The sequence below is a fragment of the Candoia aspera genome, chromosome 2 (genome assembly GCF_035149785.1).
Source record: "Candoia aspera isolate rCanAsp1 chromosome 2, rCanAsp1.hap2, whole genome shotgun sequence".
In the NCBI taxonomy this organism is placed as follows: domain Eukaryota; kingdom Metazoa; phylum Chordata; class Lepidosauria; order Squamata; family Boidae; genus Candoia; species Candoia aspera.
The window spans coordinates 156,440,976-156,462,179 of NC_086154.1; the positions used below are offsets into that span (position 1 = coordinate 156,440,976).

The 21,204-nt window shown below is 49.9% G+C and overlaps 1 protein-coding gene across 1 annotated transcript; it reads right to left on the bottom strand.

Annotated features, from left to right (window-relative positions):
* Positions 1–684: 684 nt before the first annotated feature.
* On the bottom strand, positions 685–11,614 carry LOC134491036 (queuine tRNA-ribosyltransferase catalytic subunit 1-like). The gene is made up of 6 exons (XM_063294511.1): positions 10,716–11,614; positions 10,272–10,410; positions 10,097–10,172; positions 9,760–9,869; positions 8,889–8,973; positions 685–844 (listed from the first exon to the last, which is right to left on the bottom strand). Exons 2-6 carry the CDS (start codon positions 10,406–10,408, stop codon positions 692–694), a joined length of 561 nt encoding a protein of 186 aa, XP_063150581.1. The 5' UTR covers positions 10,409–10,410; positions 10,716–11,614; the 3' UTR covers positions 685–691.
* Positions 11,615–21,204: the final 9,590 nt, after the last annotated feature.

Here is a 21,204-nt window from a genome sequence, read left to right on the forward strand (position 1 = left end):
TTCCCCTCCCCACACCCATGGAAAAAGAAAACTGGAATGTTGACTGGGGACAAGGGACATACAATTAACTAGTGAATTAAAAAAAATTATACTGGAAAAACCCTAAAAGAAAAATCAGCTCAGGATGTGCTGCTGCTTATGTACTCATCTCCCTTCTTCCTTATTTCTGATTCTCTTTCTTCTCTTTCTGTATTTCCTTTTGCCAAATAAATAAAGCTTTTACAAAAGCCCCAGGTCAATGGTGCAACATTAAACTTGCAAAATTTAAACCATACGTACCGAGCTTCTGCCAGTTCTGATGCTTAATTTACACATTCCAACAGACCATTTAGCCAAGGCAAATTATTTTTAGAAAGTTTAATGAGAAGTTTAAAATATAAAGTAGGACTATAAAAGAAGTACACCAAAGAACTTCTAGACATCTCCAGTTTAAACTCTGACCACTGTGATCAAGCCAAGGTGACAGGTTATCAGACAAGGGGCTCAGCTTTTCTCCACCACTCCTTGGAAAGAAAGAGGTCCTCAAGCGTCACCACTGCCCAAGTAATCTGGAAAGCAAGGCTGGGGCAGCCGTGGAAGGGTAACCAAACCCAAGGCACGTCCAGGATCCAGAGCGTTTCTTGATGTCTCTTGTTGCTGTTGTTCAGTTGTTAAGTTGTGTCTGACTCTTCGTGAGTCTTCGTAATGTCTCTTACTCCAGATTAATTCCAACTGAGGCCAGGGCCTCCACAGCCCACTGGGGATAGTTGCTGGAGTTCCCATACAGAGTCTTCATAAAATTCCGAACAAACTGTGGAAATCTTTGCTCAGTTATGCTCTCGCGGATCAAATGCATCAGGTTCATCTGGTGGAAAAAAGAAGCAAGCAGGCACTATCAACTCTACAGAAGGAAATATATTGGGAGGGGTAAGTACAAACAATTATAGACTAAACTAGCTAACCAATGGGTTAGAGACTGTAGAGCAGGGATAAGGATCATCTGCTATATATGGGCAGCCCGTATGGCCTTTGATGCTCATCTGAGGTGCTCTAAATAAATAAAGGCATGTCCTACAACAGTATTTCTCAACCTTGGCAATTTTAAGATGTGTGAACTTCAAGTCCCAGAGTTCCCTAGCTAGTAAGGTTGAGAAACACTGTTCCAGAGGAACTGCTCAAGGAGCCACCCCAACAGCACACTTTCTCTAAGAGGAGACACCCTGGCATGGCTGGTGCCTGCTCATCTGACCTCTACTTTCCCTAATGGGGAAGGTGCACACTGAAGAACTGCTCTGCGTCAAATGAAATACAGAGTAATTGCTTCTCGCTTCATCCTGCACTATGCATTTTTTATTGTGAAATGGGAGACATGGAGCAATGGTTCCTATCACGAGACTCTTGCAGAAAAGTAAGGATGAGAGAGGTCCCCTCCTTGCTTCTTAATATCACCCAGCAACCCAGAGCAAGGGCCTGATCCAGCCCCCAGAACAGATCCAATTCTACATAACTGCTGGGGGAATATCCCACAATCCATCCTAATTATATAAACAAAACTGCCGATTTATACGGCAGAGTCATATAACATGTAAGGTTATAAGGTAGGCACCTAGTCTCAAGGATTTATACCCTACCAGCAGGCACATACAGGTTGATAGACATGATTTGTTTGGGTCAGAGTTTGTATGTTGTACGAATCTAGCTGTTGTGGTTTGTACACTGTGGCTTATGGCTTGGTGAGTTGTATAAATCCAGCCATCTATGGTTTATTCAGTAATACAGTTAAGCAAACCACAGCTTACTGTGATGTGTAAACCTAGTTACAATGTGTATAGAATAAAGTATGTAAACTGGTCACATTTTGCAGAATGTTTATACGTGTCATGAGTGCCGTTGAGCTGAAGACATCAGCACAACGGCACACATGACAATAACGAGGAAGCAGAGGAAGGGACACAAGATAAGCATAGCACGCACAACAACAGACACAGACCCTGGGCAGATGATTCAGCCATCAGGACACACAAGAGAAAGAAGGAAAGACAAAGACAAGGCGGATCACGAGGCACACCCAAGCTGTTAGCAAAAGCGCAACGGAGATCGCCCAGCTGACAGCAATCACCGGCTGAGGGAGGAAACCGATGATGGGCGATCCCGGGGCAACAGCTGGGGCCCCGCAACCCTTCACCTACCGGCACGACAGTATACAGGACAAAGGGGGGATGACGTAACCCAGGGTGAGGGGGCGCTGACCGGCGCAGGGTATTTAAACCCCGCACCGGCGCGCTCCCCTCACTCTCAGCTTTTTTCGCGACTGACACTACGTATGAATAAACCAGAACCTGCTCTCCTATGAATCAGCGTCTGTGTCTTACTCAGCGGTAGGCAGTGCTTGACATAAAGCTGAGAGTCACAAACTCAGCCTCGCCGAGCCCCACCGGACAACAACGAGCCGCGGGAGGAATAGACGGCGAGAAGACCAAGAACGATGAGGCCGACGCGTCGTGGCCAAGGCGGACGAACCGCACGGCAAGAAGCGGAGGAGGACCGATCGAGGCCAGAGGCACCGCGGAACCCAGGAGCCACGGACACCCTCCCGGCCCACCCCGAGCCTCAGCTCCAACCCCAGAGGGAGACGGAGGCGGAGGCGACCCGGCCACGGGAGGGAGCAACATACCTCCCGAGACCAGCGGAGACCCCCCCCGCCCCACATCGCACCCCAGCCACGGGCGTGGAGCATCAGCCCAACTGCGGCAAGCACGGTGGAGGACGGAGAGGCAACCCAGCCGACGCACTCCCAAACGGAGGAAGCTGACCAGCGGACGGGAATGCCTGAACCCCACCGGCGGCTCAACCCTGCAGACACACCGATAGACCCGACCCCAGCTGCGGCGCGGATTTCTGACGGGGAAACACAAGCCAGACTCGCGGCCATGGAGGCCCAGCTAAAGGACCTCAGGACCATGCTGCAATTGCTGATGTCCCCCGCGCCTCACAACGACGTTCCCGTGCAGGTACACACCCCGATCCACACCCCGAGCGGGTCGTCGCACCCCCATGGGCCAAATGCTAACCTACAAGCGTCCCAGGCGGACGAAGCCATGGGTCGGGAAGCGAGAAGAGGGGACTCACCAAACGCCCGGGCCCCAAAGGACTTCCCCATTTTCTTCGACGGGAACCCCGCGAAACTGTCGTTCTTTATCACGAACGCCAGGGAGTTCATGGGGCGGCACGGACACTCCTTTAACTCCGAAGCGGACAAGATCGCAGCCGTGGCGATCAAACTACAAGACCGGGCGGCGGACTGGTACGTCCAAATGTATGAGTCCAACTCCCCCGCCCTCTCTGACTTCCATGGCTTCATCACCGAGATGAAGCGCTACTTTGAGGACCCGCTAGCCAAAGAGAGGGCTAAAAGCGCACTCCAAAGCCTCAAACAGGGCGCACGCACTGTCCCGGACTACGCCCTCGAATTTAAAGCCCTCGCAGGGAAGATCAACGACTGGTCCGAGACCACCCTGCTAGAAATGTTCAAAAGGGGGCTCAACCGCGAAGTACTTCAATGGGCTCTCTACCGGGATGACCCGGAGACTCTGCAAGGCTGGATCCACCTCGCGGGGAGAGCAGAACACGCGCACCGCACCTTCCTAATGGCAACGACGGAAGACAAAACCAACACCTGCCCAAAGGTACCCGCGCCACACGTGGGGACGGCCGGTCCCACATATCCAAGGAAGAAATTTACTTGCGGGCCCTGCGGGAGGTGTGGAAAAATGGGGCACAAAACGGCAGATTGTTTCTCCAACCGAACCCCAGCTAGCGCTCCTAAACCCGCACTGAAACCTAGCCTCAAACCAACTAACCCGCCGCCGCCCCCCCACCGCCGAATGACCGGAGCCACAGCGACACTGGACGAAGGCTGGGACACTTACTGGGGGGGAGAGGACGCCGTAGACCCAGACCAGCCGGCGGGAAACGCTCCCCGCCTGCCTTAAAACGCGCCGCGAGGCAGGTGGTGGGACAGAGGCGCGGATCACTTTGACAGAGCGGTGAAAGCTCCATAATAATGGCGGCAATCAAGCTCTCTGTGGGCAACGGAGCCACCACGGCCGCGGCACTAGTGGACTCGGGGTGCTCGAAAAAACTAATCCAACCCGACATAGTTGCCAAACTCGACCTACGCTGCCTCCCTCTCCCCACGCCGCTGGCATTTCACCAGCTGGACGGCTCAACAGCGGGAGGGAAACCAGCCACGATGCAGACCGAGCCGGTCACCCTACAAATGGGCACTCACACCGAACGAACATCGTTCGTGGTAACCCACATAGGACGGCCCATCGTAGTCTTGGGAATACCATGGCTCGCGACAAACAACCCGCGCATCGACTGGAAGACCCGCACCTTCCGATTCGACGACGGCGAGTACCGGGCGCCAGTTCCGGCGGGCAGGACCAACCCCACTGTGGGACGAGCAGAGGCGGCAACCCAGGACAACACAGCTACCCCAGAAGACCTACCGGAGCAATACGCGGACTTCTCAGAGGTCTTTGGAGAGGCGGAAGCTGATCAACTACCCCCCCACCGCAAAACGGACTGTAGGATTGACCTGCTGCCCGATGTCCCCTTACCTAGGCCGAAGATTTACTTGATGACCCCGAAGGAGATGGCAACCCTTCGGGAGTTCATCGACAAAAACCTAGAGAGGGGATTCATAGAGCCGGCATGCTCACCGGTCGGAGCGCCCGTCTTATTCCGAGAGAAAAAAGACGGCACCCTGCAGCTCTGCACCGACTACCAGGGCCTCAACGCAGCTTCCCTATCCAATAAATACCCCTTACCCCTCGTGAAAGACATGCTCGCCCACCTGTCCATGGGCAGAGTATTCTCCAAGCTGGACCTTCACGAGGCGTACTACCGAATCCGAATCAGGGAGGGGGACGAATGGAAAACTGCGTTCAACTGCCCCCTAGGCGCCTTTCAGTACAAAGTGCTGCCATTCGGACTAGCAGGGGCCCCGGGGGTGTTCATGCAGCTCATCAATGAGGTTCTGCATGAACACCTGTTCAAAGGGGTCCTGGTCTACATAGACGACATCCTTATCTACTCCAAAACGCACGAGGAACACGTGACCCTAGTCAGACAAGTCCTCGACAAACTAAAAAGGGCGAAACTCTATGCCAAACCCTCAAAGTGCGAATTCCATAAAGCACGCCTAGACTACCTGGGGTACTGAATCTCCGGAGAAGGCATAGAGATGGACCCCGCAAAAGTCGAGGCGGTGGTGAATTGGGAACGCCCCCGTAACAGGCGCCAACTCCAGAGCTTCCTCGGCTTTGCGAATTTATACAGGTCATTCGCACGGGGGTTCGCGGAGATAGCCCTCCCCCTAACAGACCTCCTCAAAACTAAAGGGGTGGGGGACACACGACGCGCCAAGAACCCGGGCACAGTACTAAATTGGACTCCCGCGTGCCAAACCGCATTCAACAGGCTGAAAGCGCTGTTCACCACGGAGCCAATCCTTGCGCACCCGGACCCAGAACGGCCATTCGTGGTCCAAGCCGATGCCTCAGACTTCTCCCTGGGGGCCATCCTACTCCAAAAGGACCCCACAGGAGTCCTGAAACCATGCGCCTACCTGTCGAGGAAATTCTCTGAGACAGAAAGGCGTTGGCACGTCTGGGAGAAGGAAGCCTTCGCGGTAAAATCGGCGTTGGAAACATGGAGGCACCTACTGGATGGAGCCACCCAACCATTCGAGGTCTGGACAGACCACCGGAACCTCGAGGCCCTTCGAACGCCCAGACGCCTCAGCCCAAAACAGGTCAGATGGGCCCAATTCTTCAGCCGCTTCAACTTTCAGCTGAAGTTCATGCCGGGCAAAAAGAACTTCCTGGCTGACGCCCTCTCCCGACTGCCCCAAGATGAGGAGCCCGCCCCAGACATGATCGGGACGGTCCTATCCGCTTCCCAGCTGGGGATGGCTGTGACCACCCGGAGCGGCGCTCAGAGGCAGCCCAACCCCATGGTGCAACTGACGGTGGGGCAACCAGTGACCAGACGGCGCCAACCGCAACTGCCAGGGGGGATACGCGCGGACCTCACCGCCGCCCTCAAAACCGACCCTTGGCTCCTAGCAAACCCCGACAAGGTGATGATGGCACAGGACCTGGCATGGGGGGAAGGCAGAATATATGTCCCGGACTCGCAACGCCAGGCGATCTTGCGCCGATCCCACGACACCAAGCAAGCGGGACACTTCGGGTTCCTAAAGACCCTGCACCTAACACGGCGTCAATTCTGGTGGCCCACGCTAAGATGGGACGTGAAAGCCTATGTAGCGTCCTGCCCGACATGCGCCAGGGCTAAACGGGCACCAGGTAAGCCCCCGGGACTTTTACAAAAGGTGGCGGAGCCCTCCCGCCCATGGGAGGAAATCTCCATGGATTTCATAGTAGATCTCCCACCCAGCCAGAAGAAAACGGCCATTTGGGTGGTGAAAGACTACTTTTCGAAACAGGCCCACTTCATCCCCTGCTCATCGGTCCCGTCCGCCCAACAACTAGACAAACTCTTCCTTATACACGTGTACAGGTTACACGGATGTCCCGCACGCGTGGTGACCAACAGGGGCACACAATTCACTTCGAAATTCTGGTGGGCCTTCCTAAAGCTGACGGGGACCCAACAAGCCCTATCCACGGCCTGGCATCCCCAGACGGACGGAGCCACAGAGGTCCTCAATGCCACCCTAGAACAATTCATATGCTCATACACCAACTACCACCAAGACGACTGGGTCGAACTGCTCCCGTTTGCAGAAGTCGCATATAATAACGCCGTCCACACGAGCACGGGGAAAACCCGGTTCGAAGTAGTCTCGGGGCGCGACTTCGTACCCATACCGGAGCTACCGCAACCCCCGGGACCCCAAGTGGACGCTAGTGACTGGGGACGGAAGATAGCGGAATCGTGGCCAATAATCACGGCAGCGCTGAAGGAAGCACAGGCGGCCTACAAAGAGCAGGCCGACAAGCACCGGCACCAGCAACCGACGTTCCAGGCAGGGGATATGGTCTACCTATCCACCAAATTCCTGAAGTCACCGCAACCCTCGAAAAAACTGGGGCCTAAGTATATCGGGCCGCTTCGAGTAACACAGATAGTGAACCCGGTGGCAATACTCCTGGACCTGCCGCACAATCTACGGAGACTCCACCCGGTATTTCACACCAGCCTCCTGAAACCTGCAACCACCTCTCGATGGCACCCGAGCACACCACTGCCCTCCCCAGTGATGATCGACGGCCAACAACATTTTGACGTAAGAGAAATACTCGACTCTCGCCGTCAACGGGGAACATTACACTACCTAGTAAGGTGGAAACACTTCCCCCACCCAGAATGGGTGGCGGCGCAACACGTCAAGGCGCCAGACCTGACCCGGGCATTCCACCGGATGTACCCCGACAAGCCAAAGGGGCGACAAGCCAAACCGGCCCCTGAACACCCTTTTCCCCGCGGGCCCCCCCCCACCTGCCGCGCCCCCAGGGGAAAGGGCCCCCCATGCCCGCGACTTGGGTAGACCTCCCCCCCCCGGGACTCACCCTCCCCCCGCCCCGGGCCCACGAGGGAGTGACAATTGGTCACCAGTGCATGCCTGGGGGCAACGCCCAGGATGCACACATAACAATGATGACGCAATTACAAAAAGATAAGGGCCCTACCTGGAGCTGAAAAGCACCCGACCAGCCACGCCTCTTTCCTCGACGAACTGAGCCAAACAAGCAGGGTGTGGCCGGGGCATGCGCACGCCCAGGGTGTGGTCGGGGCATGCGCACTGGGAACACACCCTAGATGGACACGAGGTAGAAGGTGGAACAAAGGGAGGGGCGAAAACACTCCGGCGGGAAATTTAAAAAAAAACAAAAAAAAAAACCCAATTTTGACAGCTCTCCTGGTGAAAACCCGGAAGGCCGGGGGGGGGGCACTATTCAGACAGGGGGCAGTATGTCATGAGTGCCGTTGAGCTGAAGACATCAGCACAACGGCACACATGACAATAACGAGGAAGCAGAGGAAGGGACACAAGATAAGCATAGCACGCACAACAACAGACACAGACCCTGGGCAGATGATTCAGCCATCAGGACACAAAAGAGAAAGAAGGAAAGACAAAGACAAGGCGGATCACGAGGCACACCCAAGCTGTTAGCAAAAGCGCAACGGAGATCGCCCAGCTGACAGTAATCACCGGCTGAGGGAGGAAACCAATGATGGGCGATCCCGGGGCAACAGCTGGGGCCCCGCAACCCTTCACCTACCGGCACGACAGTATACAGGACAAAGGGGGGATGACGTAACCCAGGGTGAGGGGGCGCTGACCGGCGCGGGGTATTTAAACCCCGCAACGGCGCGCTCCCCTCACTCTCAGCTTTTTTCGCGACTGACACTACGTATGAATAAACCAGAACCTGCTCTCCTATGAATCAGCGTCTGTGTCTTACTCAGCGGTAGGCAGTGCTTGACAATACGTTCCCTTTCATTGTAAACAATGATTTGCAAAGCACAGAAAAGAATTAATAAGCAAAAGAAAGGATTAGGTAAGGAAGAAAGAAAGAAAACATAGCTAAATTAAATTTCCCAGAATTTAGTTAAGAAAATTGGGACTATGATTCTATAGGCAGAAGTCATGGAAGGTAAGAGAACAGAGACTGGAGGGAAACAGGGGAACAAGAGAAGAAAGCTTTGTGCCCACTTTGATAAAGTGATGGCAAAAGAGAGAAAAGTCAACCGCACCTCCTTTCCTATCCCTACTTCACAGCCAGCATGTTGCAAGTCCCTGCTCTGAAGCGCATTAGCTTTACTGCTACCCAGTTAGCAGAGATCTTGAGACCTCTGAAGAGACTGACCTGGTAGGCAATATTGTGGACGGTAATGTGATGCTTGGCAGCTGAATCAACAGGGTAGAGAGCATTCAAGAAAGCTCGACTATATCTGTTAAGAGACAAATAAACAAGGGAATCCTCTTGTGACCTGAGGTTTAAGGTAGGCTTTTGATACTCCAGGGCTAAAGAATAGAAGAAGCTTCCTGAAGATGTTCCCTGTGGGACATCTTGCCCCCTGAAGTGAGGTTGGCCCCCACTCTTCTGGCCTTCAGGAAGAGAGTCAAGACCCGGCTCTGCCAACTAGCTTGGGGATCCAAGAGTGGTAGGCAGCCCTGGGGGTGGTTGGTGGCTTAAAGACGCTCTCTCCACCTTTTAGTTTCCCTATTTTATCTTCTATTTTTGTACTTTTTCTATTTTTATAGTGGTTTTTATAACTTTTATTTGTAAGCCACCCAGAGTCACTTTATTATATATATATATATAGTATAGTATAGTATATAGTATATAAATTTAATAATAAAAAAGGAGAAAATGTTTTTGTTCCTTTACAACACAAAATAAAATACAGAAAATTAAACCTAGTATCAGCTGAATGAAGTTACACAAGACAATTCAAGCAACAGCAGGGACTTACTTTTCCATGCTCGCTGATCTAAATTAAACATTGTACTGCATTTTTATCCCACTCAGTATGATGTCACCACATTTTATCCTCACAAACACTGGGTGAAATTAACTGGTTTGAGAAAAAGCATGCAACTGATAAAGATTATGTACTGAGTTCTGTGACTAAATGAGGGTCTGAATTTAATTTTTCCTGGGTCTTAGTTCTAAATAAGAGCTCTTTTTTCCATTTCTATTTTTAAAAAATCCACTCCAACCCAGGCACACAGACCTCTGGCAGGTGGAGCACGTGCAGTTCTCATCGATGGGCCGGAAATCCTTGGCATATTGCTTGTTCTTCAGCTGTAGGGAGCCCCAAGGGACCAAAGCTGAACCAAAGCGCTGGAAATGGAAAGAGGTCTGCATATTTCAGGAGACACTACCAAAAACAACACTGCTTCCCTAGGGGCGGGGTATTTCAAATCCCTGCATAACCCCCCCATCCCCCACTTTTATTTTATTTTACAGTCTTTCCACGCCAGTTTATGTTTCCTTGCATCAACTGGTAAAACATTCCCCCATGTCCAACCTGCCACTCCATTTCCTCCCCAGCTGACACATGTACTTACTGCTGTCCTTGTGGGATAGACACAGTCAAACATGTCACAGCCCAGGGCTACACACACCACCAGATCAGTAGCATAACTTTGAGCAGAACAGAGACGAGAAACACGCATCAGGTGAGCAGCTGCAAAAGGTGGTTACCCCTTATCCCATGTAATAACACGGTTTGTTTATTCCTACCCGACTCCCATAAGGTAGCGAGGCTTGTTCCTCGGGAGATGTTTTGTGCTGAGGGCCACCATCCTCCAGAAGTGATCTTTGGCTTCACCACCACTCAGGCCTCCAATAGCAAAGCCTGGCACATCTCGTTTAGTCATCTCTAGCAGGGAGGGAGGGGTGGGGTGGGAAGGAAGGGAGATACGGTAGATGAAGGAAGCTAGTGCATCTAAAGCGCATTAGCTATATATTATTATATAATAATAATATAAGTTATATAAGTTTTACAAACTATTTTGGCAAACGAATGGCCAGGAGATGTTTGAAAAGCTTCAGAGGTAGCCTGTATCCTAATCAGAACCACAGACGAGATTCTTAGGTCATCCCAGTTCCCTTTTATTCTGCTCTAAAATATCTGCCAGTTTAAAACAGCTGGAATTGCCAGTTTCAAAAGAAAAGTGACCTCACCTTCCAGACATTTGGTTCGCAAGACAGGATCCAGCCCACCCTGAATAATGGCAAATAAGTTCTGCTGGTTAGGTTTGCTGTGTGCTGCAATACACCTGTCCAACCAGCGAACAGACCTGCAACACACATCCTTTTATTAAAAGACTTGAATTTGTTATTTCATTCTATTTATAGAACTTAAACCCAGTCTGATTTGCAACTGAGTGCTTTACAGCAGTGTGTTTAAATAGAGTTTACTTAACTTTCTGATCTGAATGCTGTTGCTATACCTGAAATTCCATACCCAGTAACATTTTTAAAGTACTGAGATTCCTACACCAGGAACTTATATTTATAAATAAGTTGAAAGGAAGTAGATAAAACTGGCATATTTACCCAATAATTAGAAGACTGTGCTTTAATATCATTTTTGTGGACAAATACCAGGTTGTTTTAAAACTAGGAAGCAAGTATCTTTTGATCTTAAAATCAAAACATCATTTTAATTGTAAATATTTAGCATCTCAGAAAATATTCTGTAACAGAAGGTTAGGATTGCTTTGCCATTGGAGATGCAATTCAGAAGATGGAATCCTAACTCACACTGGGCTTATCCTATTGCTGCCACAACTGAAATTCTGAAATTCATAAAGTTATCTCTATGGATTAAGAGTGATTTCTCCTTCATAAAAAGGTATGTTCCCTTGACTATATCCCAGCAAGCAGACAAATCTTTCTTATATCAAGCTGGACTCTTGGGGGCAGGGCCGCAACTGGGGTCTGTGTCACCCAGGGCAAACACGGATCCCACGCCATTCTGGCACACCCCTACTTGTGGCCCTGTTCGATGGCAAGAACGTGTTCATGTTGTGTTTCTGGCAGCAATATGGAAATGGTTCTAGGATTTTCTGGTCGTCTCCTTGCCCATCTATAATGAGAAAGTCGGCTAGTTGCTTCCACATTTGAAATTAAAGTGTCAAGAATTACGGACGCTTTGCAGATGGGGGGTAAATTGGTAAAATATGTTATTTGAAAACATATGAATTAGTCTTTTTGCAACCATAGGGAAAGGAAGACTTGAACATTCTGGCCAAATTTCCTTGAATTGTTCTATTTCATTAATTTCCAGACATTTTTCTTTTAACTCTCTCCAATTCATATCAAATCCAAGTCTAAGAACTTCCTGAAACTAAATACTTCTTTTACATTCTTCAACTGCAAAATTACTTCTATATTCAACTCCCCGCCAGCCCAGCATAAAATGATAAAGTTGCATACTTTAGCTTGCAACCACAAGTTCTGCTGGATAAATTCCTCTAAACTCCAGCCAGCATAATCAACAATTATTCTGCTGGCTGGGGGACAATGGGAATTGATGTCCAGCATCTCTGGAGGACGCCAGTTTGGATAAAGTGGGTGCAGCAACCCTTTGCAGCCATCAGTTACACCTTTTTGGTGTACTCTTATTCGGTCATGGAGGGTACCAGAGATGTGGCAATAGTGCAGCATTGGCATATTTGTCTCCCTTCTTCCTTATTTTCATGTTGGGGTTTGGGAGATTTTGTTCAGCAAGGGTCCAGCAAGTTCCAAGGCAACACTGCGTAATAGCCATCCTCTAAAATTGCATGAAATATAAATTGTTAACTTTCCCAAGATTTTAGCAATCTAAAAAGATTTAATACCAAGCAAGGTCTTTGGACAATCTTATGCAGAAATATCTAACCTCCAATGGAAACGGCTCTCCAGAGTTGACACAGAAGCTCTTTCCAGCCCTGTTATCTGGGAGATGCTGGGATTGGAGCTGCTGCATTAAATGCATGTTCTTCATGAATATCTCATGGTATATATGGCAATCCTTCTGGCCCTGTGAGCTGAATCACAGAACATGCACAATCTATTGTGCTCACAGGGACCATTAGCAGAGCCTCTTGTTTTCTATTGGCTTGAGTAACAAGATTTTAGTGACACTGAGGAAGGGCTTTAGAATGAGGAATGGAAGTCTTTATTTCCCTCCCCGTGACCTCATTTAAGATTTTGGGTTACACTGCCAATGGGAATGGAACCAAGCTATCTTGCTGGGAAAAGAGGAAACAAAGACTTTCTCCTAACTTTCAATGGCAAATTTGCATGAACCATTTATTTCTTGCTCAACAGTTGGATGAGAAAAACCTCTGGGTCATATGCAGGTCATATGAAATGCAGTCAAAGGCCATGCATGACTCATGGGCTGCCTATCTATGTTATGATAGATTAAGGATCTAAGCATGTAGGCATGACCTTTTATAATTGTCCTATAGCACAGTATAGGTCAATTCAGCCTTTCTGAACTGGGATCCCATGAGAGGTTGCTAAGGGGCTCTGTGTGGCTGAAAAAAGCACCTACAATTTTTTGAACCTTGAGCACTGCACAATTCTAGCACACATAGTGTTGGGAATTTTTATGTGTTGCAACTCAGCTGCCAATTTGCTCCTTTGTTATTGTAAATGTTGTAAAATTTGGACTATGTAGGTTAGAAGTGAATTGTATGGTGAAGTTTTTATATTTTTTGCAATTTTTATGTAGGGATTCCCTGGGACCTGAAAATTATTTCAAGGGTTCCTCCAGGGTAAAAAGGTTAAAAAGGACCGGTTAATTTATAGGTAAACTTGTGAATTTTTCATATTCCCTTTTCTGGATGGCTGGAGTGTTTTCCTTCTTGTTTGCTACTCTGAACTGCACCATCAATACCAGAGGTGGGAACTGAATTAGATTTGACAACTAAATCTCCAACCTATCTTCACAGCACCCTGAGTCAGAACCCGCAGGCAAAAAGCCCTATTCTGTCCCAGACCATCCTCATGGCAGAAAAAGGAAGGGAACAATGTTAGCCGCCTTTTACACAGAAGAAAGAAAATGCTTTTTACTGTGCAGAAGGCAGAGAGCTAGGGCCTCCCCTTGTTCTGCACAGAGACAGAGACAGAGACAAAGACAAAGACAGGGGAGTGGAGAGAGCCATTGCTCTCCCCAGCCCCCTCATTCTGCAGAGAAGGGCCTCCTCCCCAGCAACACTCACTCCAGACCCTTCTGTCTCAGAAAGGCACAGAAGAGCTGAGACAGGCTGGGTGACTGTCGGCATTCGTTGGCATGCACGCAGGGGGAGAAGCCTCCTTTGGAGGGCCTGAGGACTGGATGGGCTGGCCTCCATGATGGCATTCAATCTGCAGGATTGCCACTCCAAGTCCCTGGTACAGACTGTCACATGTACCAGAATCCAAAAGGAAAGAGCAGTGAGCACAGCAAGCTAAGGAACAGCTTATCAGTAAAAAAGAGAAGAGACACCTGGAATTACAGGTAAGCATGGCCTGGGAGAACAAAACGAAGCAGGACATAGGCTGATAGAATTTTGCCAAGACAATTCACTCTGCATAACAAACACTCTCTTCCAACAACCTAAGAGACGGCTTTATACATGGACTTCACCAGATGGACAACACCGAAATCAGATTGACTACATTCTTTGCAGCCAAAGGTGGTGGACATCTATACAGTCGGTAAAAACAAGACCTGGAGCTGACTGTAGTTCCGATCACGAACTTCTTATTACACAATTTAGGATCAGACTAAAGAGATTAGGGAAGACCCACAAATCAGCTAGATATGAGCTCACTAATATTCCTAAGGAATATGCAATGGAGGTGAAGAATAGATTTAAGGAACTGGACTTAGTAGATAGGGTCCCGGAAGAGCTATGGACAGGAGTTCACAACATTGTTCAGGAGGCGTCAACAAAATACATCCCAAAGAAAGAGAAAACCAAGAAGGCAAAACGGCTGTCTGCTGAGACACTAGAAGTAGCCCAAGAAAGAAGGAAAGCAAAAGGCAACAGTGATAGGGGGAGATATGCCCAATTAAATGCAAAATTCCAGAGGTTAGCCAGAAGAGATAAGGAATTATTTTTAAACAGACAATGCGTGGAAGTGGAAGAAGACAATAGAATAGGAAGGACAAGAGACCTCTTCCAGAAAATTAGAAACATGGGAGGTAAATTCCAGGCAAAAATGGGTATGATCAAAAACAAAGATGGCAAGGACCTAACAGAAGAAGAAGAGATCAAGAAAAGGTGGCAAGAATGTACAGAAGACCTGTATAGGAAGGATAACAATATCGGGGATAGCTTTGACGGTGTGGTCAGTGAGCTAGAGCCAGACATCCTGAAGAGTGAGGTTGAGTGGGCCTTAAGAAGCATTGCTAATAACAAGGCAGCAGGAGATGACGGCATCCCAGCGGAACTGTTCAAAATCTTGCAAGATGATGCTGTCAAGGTAATGCATGCTATATGCCAGCAAATTTGGAAAACACAAGAATGGCCATCAGACTGGAAAAAATCAACTTATATCCCCATACCAAAAAAGGGAACACTAAAGAATGTTCAAACTATCAAACAGTGGCACTCATTTCACATGCCAGTAAGGTAATGCTCAAGATTCTGCAAGGTAGACTTCAGCAATTCATGGAGCGAGAATTGCCAGATGCACAAGCTGGGTTTAGAAAAGGCAGAGGAACTAGGGACCAAATTGCCAATATCCGCTGGATCATGGAAAAAGCCAGGGAGTTTCAGAAAAACATCTATTTCTGTTTTATTGACTATTCTAAAGCCTTTGACTGTGTGGACCAGAACAAATTGTGGCAAGTTCTTAGTGGCATTGTAATGATTGCCGACCCCAAACACTCAGACTCACAAGAGGTTGCTAAATGAAATCTGATTTATTTAGGGAACCAAGACAAATACAGAGAAAGCTGAGAATGACAGAAAGCATGCCAAATACAAACTAAAAACCCTTGGCTGCAAACGTAACCCCACCCCCCTACCAGCAGAGTCATCACCCCCGAATCCCAGGTGCTCGTAACCGTCTTCCATCCAGCCTGGGAAAACAACCTTGAATACATGAGATAACCCAAATACATTCCAAGCCTGCAGCCAACAGATAAGCACTCCCCGACCAGGAACCGTCCTCCCTCCGGAGATCAAACACGTATCAGGCTAATGACATGCGAAACGTTATGATGTACCACGCACATTGAAACGGTGAACATGACATACCGCCCTCCCAAAAAAAATGTTAAGGACCCGGCTTAGAGGGGTAAGCAGAATGGAATCGGGTAACAAGGATAGGAGAAGCCACATCATGAGCGGCTACCCACTCAGGATGAGGGAAATGCTTCCAGCGAACTAAATATTGCAGTGTATTTCGAATGCGGCGAGAGTCTAGAATTTCTTTAACTTCAAAGTGTTGTTGCCCGTCAATCATGATGGGAGGCGGAGGTGGAGGTTGATCATGCCAGCGGTCAGAACGCGTAAGGGGTTTGAGCAAACTGCAATGAAAAACAGGATGTAAGCGTTTTAGGTTATGTGGCAAATCAAGTTTAAAAGTCACCGGATTGATTTGAGCAATAATGGGGAAAGGACCCACGAACTTAGGAGCCAATTTCTTAGAAGGTTGAGAGGACTTGATGAACTTAGTAGACAGATATACCATGTCCCCCACTTGAAAGGCAGGGTGAGGGGCACGCTTTTTATCAGCATACTGTTTGTAATCCGACTGTGCATCAGCTAATGCCTGCTGGATGACTGGCCAGGATTCTGCCAACTGCATTGACCACTCAGACGGCGAGGCTGACGCAACGGAAGGTTGTGGCAAGTCAGGGATGGGGACAAAATCCCTGCCATGTACAGTGTGAAAAGGGGTTTGACCTGTGCTTTGATGAACCGCGTTGTTGTAGGCCACCTCAGCAAAAGGGAGGAGGTCAACCCAGTTGTCTTGTTGATAATTCACAAAAGCTTGCAGGTATTGCTCCAACGTGGAATTGAGCGCCTCCGTGGCTCCGTCAGTCTCCGGATGCCACGCCGTGGACAAGGCTTGCTTGGTACCTAAAAGTTTTAGGAATGCCCGCCAAAATTGAGAGGTGAACTGTGTGCCTCTGTCCGAAATCAAACAAGAGGGACATCCATGTAACCTGTACATGTGTACCAGGAAGAGGCGGGCCAATTGTCATGTGGAAGGAATGGACACGCATGGAATAAAGTGGGCTTGTTTAGAGAAATAGTCCTTTACGACCCAAATCACTGTTTTGCGCTGGCTAGGAGGTAACTCCACGATAAAATCCATAGAAACCTCATCCCATGGGCAAGCCGGACTAGCCACCGGTTGCAACAGTCCTTGAGGTTTGCCCACTTTGCGTTTCGACATAGCACACACAGAACAAGAGGCCACATAGTCCTTTACATCTTTGCGCAAGGTGGGCCACCAAAACTGTCGGCGGACCAGATGCAAGGTTTTGACAAACCCAAAATGTCCCGCAACCTTGTCATCGTGTGAACGGAGCAAAACGTCTTTTCGCAAACTCTCAGGGACATAGAGACGGTCGGATTTCCAAGCGAAACCCCGGTCAAACGTAACATTGTCTCTATTGGCTAGCAACCAAGTATCAGTTCGTAGCTCTTTTAGAAACTTTTGTTGCAATTGAGAGGGAATGGACAAGGTGCCTTGCGGCGCCGAATTCCTGCTGACTGGCTGCTGCGCACGGGCTTGGCTGCGGGTCACAGCCTGCATTCCTAGTTGTGGCTGTGTCCACAGCGTGCTGACCACCTCTGGCGCTGAGCAAGAGTCTTGAGGTTGCCGGGACAATGCGTCTGCCAGAAAGTTCTTTTTCCCCGGGATAAACTTCAATTGGAAATTAAATCGATTAAAGAACTGAGCCCAGCGCACTTGTTTCGGGCTCAGCTTGCGGGGGGTGCTGAGGGCTTCCAGATTCTTATGGTCAGTCCACACCTCGAAGGGATGATTAGCCCCCTCAAGCAGGTGGCGCCAAGAGTCCAAAGCCGCTTTCACTGCAAACGCCTCCTTTTCCCACACATGCCAACGTCTTTCAGTTTCAGAGAATTTACGGGACAGGTAGGCACATGGTTTTAAGCACCCCGCCTCATCAGCTTGCATTAATAGGGCTCCAATGGAATAATCAGAGGCATCAACCTGAACCACAAACGGTTTAGAGGGGTCAGGGTGTTGTAAGATTGGTTCCTGGGTAAAGGACTCCTTTAGCTTATCGAACGCCGCCTGACAAGCCGGCGTCCACCTCAGCAGCGCGCCCGGGTTTTTTACTCTGCGAGTGTCCCCCACTCCTTTTGTCCGAAGCAACTCAGTCAGTGGCAAATCTATTTCGGCGAACCCCCTTATGAATAACCTGTAATAATTGCTGAACCCCAGGAAACTTTGAAGTTGCCTGCGGGTGCAGGGTCTTTCCCAGTCCAATATAGCCTGAATTTTAGCAGGATCCATTTCAATGCCCTTATCTGAGATCCTGTACCCCAGATAATCAATTTGTGTTTGATGGAATGCACATTTAGACAGTTTGGCATACAACTCAGCTTTCCTGAGCTTGCTAAGCACCTGCTTAACCAGATATACATGTTCTTCCAGAATTTCGGTATAAATCAGTACATCATCCAAATACATCAATACCCCTTTAAACAGATGTTCATGGAGTACCTCATTGATCAATTGCATAAACACCCCAGGGGCCCCAGCCAAACCAAAGGGTAAAACCTTATACTGAAATGCTCCCAATGGGCAATTGAATGCCGTTTTCCACTCATCCCCCTCCCAGATCCTTACACGGTAATAGGCTTCCCTTAAATCTAGTTTAAGAAGATTTTCCCTTTTGCCAGATGTGATAACATATCTTTTATCAAAGGCAGGGGATATTTATTGGATATTGATACTGCATTGAGCCCACGGAAATCGGTACAGAGTCTTAATGTCCCATCCTTCTTTGGGCGGAAGAGGACCGGTGCTCCCACTGGGGAGTTAGCTGGTTCGATGAACCCCCGTGCCAAATTTTTGTCCACAAATTCTTGTAGCAAAGTTAATTCCTTTTGAGTCATTGAATAGATCTTTGGCTTAGGTAATTGGGTGTTAGGCACCAGCTCAATGGCACAGTCAGTTTTCTGATGAGGGGGCAGTTGATCCGCTTCTTTCTCCCCAAACACATCAGCAAACGCCTGGTATTCTCCCGGCAAACCCTCTAGAGGAGGGGCCGGGTACTGCGGAGTCGCAGCTGCCGCTACCCCCACCACCTCCTCTGGGGCTTCACGTCCCTCTGGTGCTTGATAAAATCCATCCTTAAAGGTGACAGTTCGATAAACCCAGTTTATTTGAGGATTCTGCTGGACCAACCAGGGTACCCCCAGAACCACCAATGGGCCCCCCACTGGAGCCACTACAAACGACAGCCCCTCCTGATGGCTACCCATTTGTAAGGCCACTAGCCCGGTGAAATGCGTAACCGGTTTGCCACCAGCCATGGACCCATCCAATTGAGTAAAAGCGATGGGTCTTTGCAATGGAAAGGTGGGTAGCTCCAGGGCAGCTACCACACTGGGATGCATTAAACACCGTGAGCACCCTGAGTCAATCATGGCCCACACTTCTATGACCGGGATCCCAATTTTAACTTCACCGTGAGAATGCGATAGCTGCCACTCACCGACACAGGCTCGCGCCCTTCTTCCACCACCTTTAGAGCAGGTGGCTGGCGTTTCCCGCCGACTGCAACAATTCAGGTTCCCCCTCGTCCTCATAGAACGGTACGCTTTCCAGCTCACTGTCGGCCACCGCTGCTTTCATTTTCCTCGGCAGGGAAGGAGACTTCGCAGTCGACTTCCCCTGCCGGTCATCACCCTTCGCCCTCGGGCACGCCGCCGCACGGTGCCCCTCCTTACCGCATCGCAGGCACTGCCCCTTCGCATACCGCCGCTCCTTCTCCTCTTCCCAGGACCGTTGTCCGGATCTTCCCACGGAGCCCGGCAGGCGACTGGGTTTTCCGTCTCGCCCCGACTTCGCTGTTCTCCTCTGCGCAAACACCTCATGGGCATGCTCAGCCTTCCCAGCGAGCTGGATCCACTCGTACAAACTGTCAGGGTCATCTCGTCCCAATGACCAGCGCAGGACTTCGGTGTTTAGGCCATCCTTGAACAGCTCGATGACCGTTGCCTGTGACCAGTCGTCCACCTTCCCCGCTAGCGCCTTAAACTCCAGCGCATAGTCAGCCACCGATCTCGATCCCTGCTTGAGTTCTCTCAAGGCACGCTTCGCCCGCTCTTTAGCTAAGGGATCCTCGAAATGATGCTGTAGAGCCCAGAGGAATTCGTCGAATTTCTCCAGTTCGGGAGCCTCCGACTGGCACATCTGTACATACCAGTCCGCTGCCCTCCCTTTAAGCTTGGTAGCAATGGTGATGATTTTCGCTTTTTCCGATCGAAAAAGCGGCCCCCACTCCTCCATGTATGCCTTGGCATTTGTTAGGAAGAATGAGAGTTTTGTTGGGTCCCCGTCGAACTTGACAGAGAAGTCCCTCAATCCACCAGCCGACGGGCTGCGCCCCCCCACTGGGGTTTCGGTTGCTCTGACAGCTCCTGCCTGCCGCCGCTCAGGAGCGGGCGGTGACACTAATTCAACTCGGGCAGCCCGGTCCCTCTCTCTCAGGCGTGCTGCCCTTCTCCGCTCGGGGGACTGCCCCTGGGACAAAGGGGTCGAATGCCGCTGGCTTGACCCCTCCCACGCTTCTTTCAGCGAACTCAGGTCCAGGCTCATTTTCTGCAGGATAAGTTCCAGGGAATCCATTTTCGACTCCAGCACCCGGATACGGTCTGGAGTGGGGGAGTCCCCTTTCGCCGGCACCTGGACTACCATAGGAGATAGCGGGTACCTCTGCCTCCAGGATGGACCCCCCGCCACCGAGACGTCCCCCCTGCTTTCATCCCAAGTGACCAATTCCCCCGGGGTGGTCACCGTGGTCTCTGGCGCGGTTTTCATGCCCGCCACTTCGCCTTCCGACTCCGAACTCGCCTCCTCTTGAATTGCTGAGAGTTCGCCCGGAGGGGGGGGTCTGTCGGGGCGCATCACCGTAGAATCTGGCTCCCCTTCACTCGACCCCTCACTTTCCACCAGTAGTATGTCGGGATCGTTCATCGCCGGTACTCTCCCTCACAGGGTCGGGCAAGCCTGTCTTTTCCTGGAAAGGGGCCAGCGGGATTTTAAGTTTTGGATTCTCAGCTTTATGTAATGATTGCCGACCCCAAACACTCAGACTCACAAGAGGTTGCTAAATGAAATCTGATTTATTTAGGGAACCAAGACAAATACAGAGAAAGCTGAGAATGACAGAAAGCGCGCCAAATACAAACTAAAAACCCTCGGCTGCAAACGTAACCCCACCCCCCTACCAGCAGAGTCATCACCCCCAAATCCCAGGTGCTCATAACCGTCTTCCATCCAGCCTGGGAAAGCAACCTTGAATACATGAGATAACCCAAATACATTCCAAGCCTGTAGCCAACAGATAAGCACTCCCCGACCAGGAACCGTCCTCCCTCCGGAGATCAAACGCGTATCAGGCTAATGACATGCGAAACGTTACGATGTACCACGCACATTGAAACGGTGAACATGACAGGTATGGGGATACCAAGTC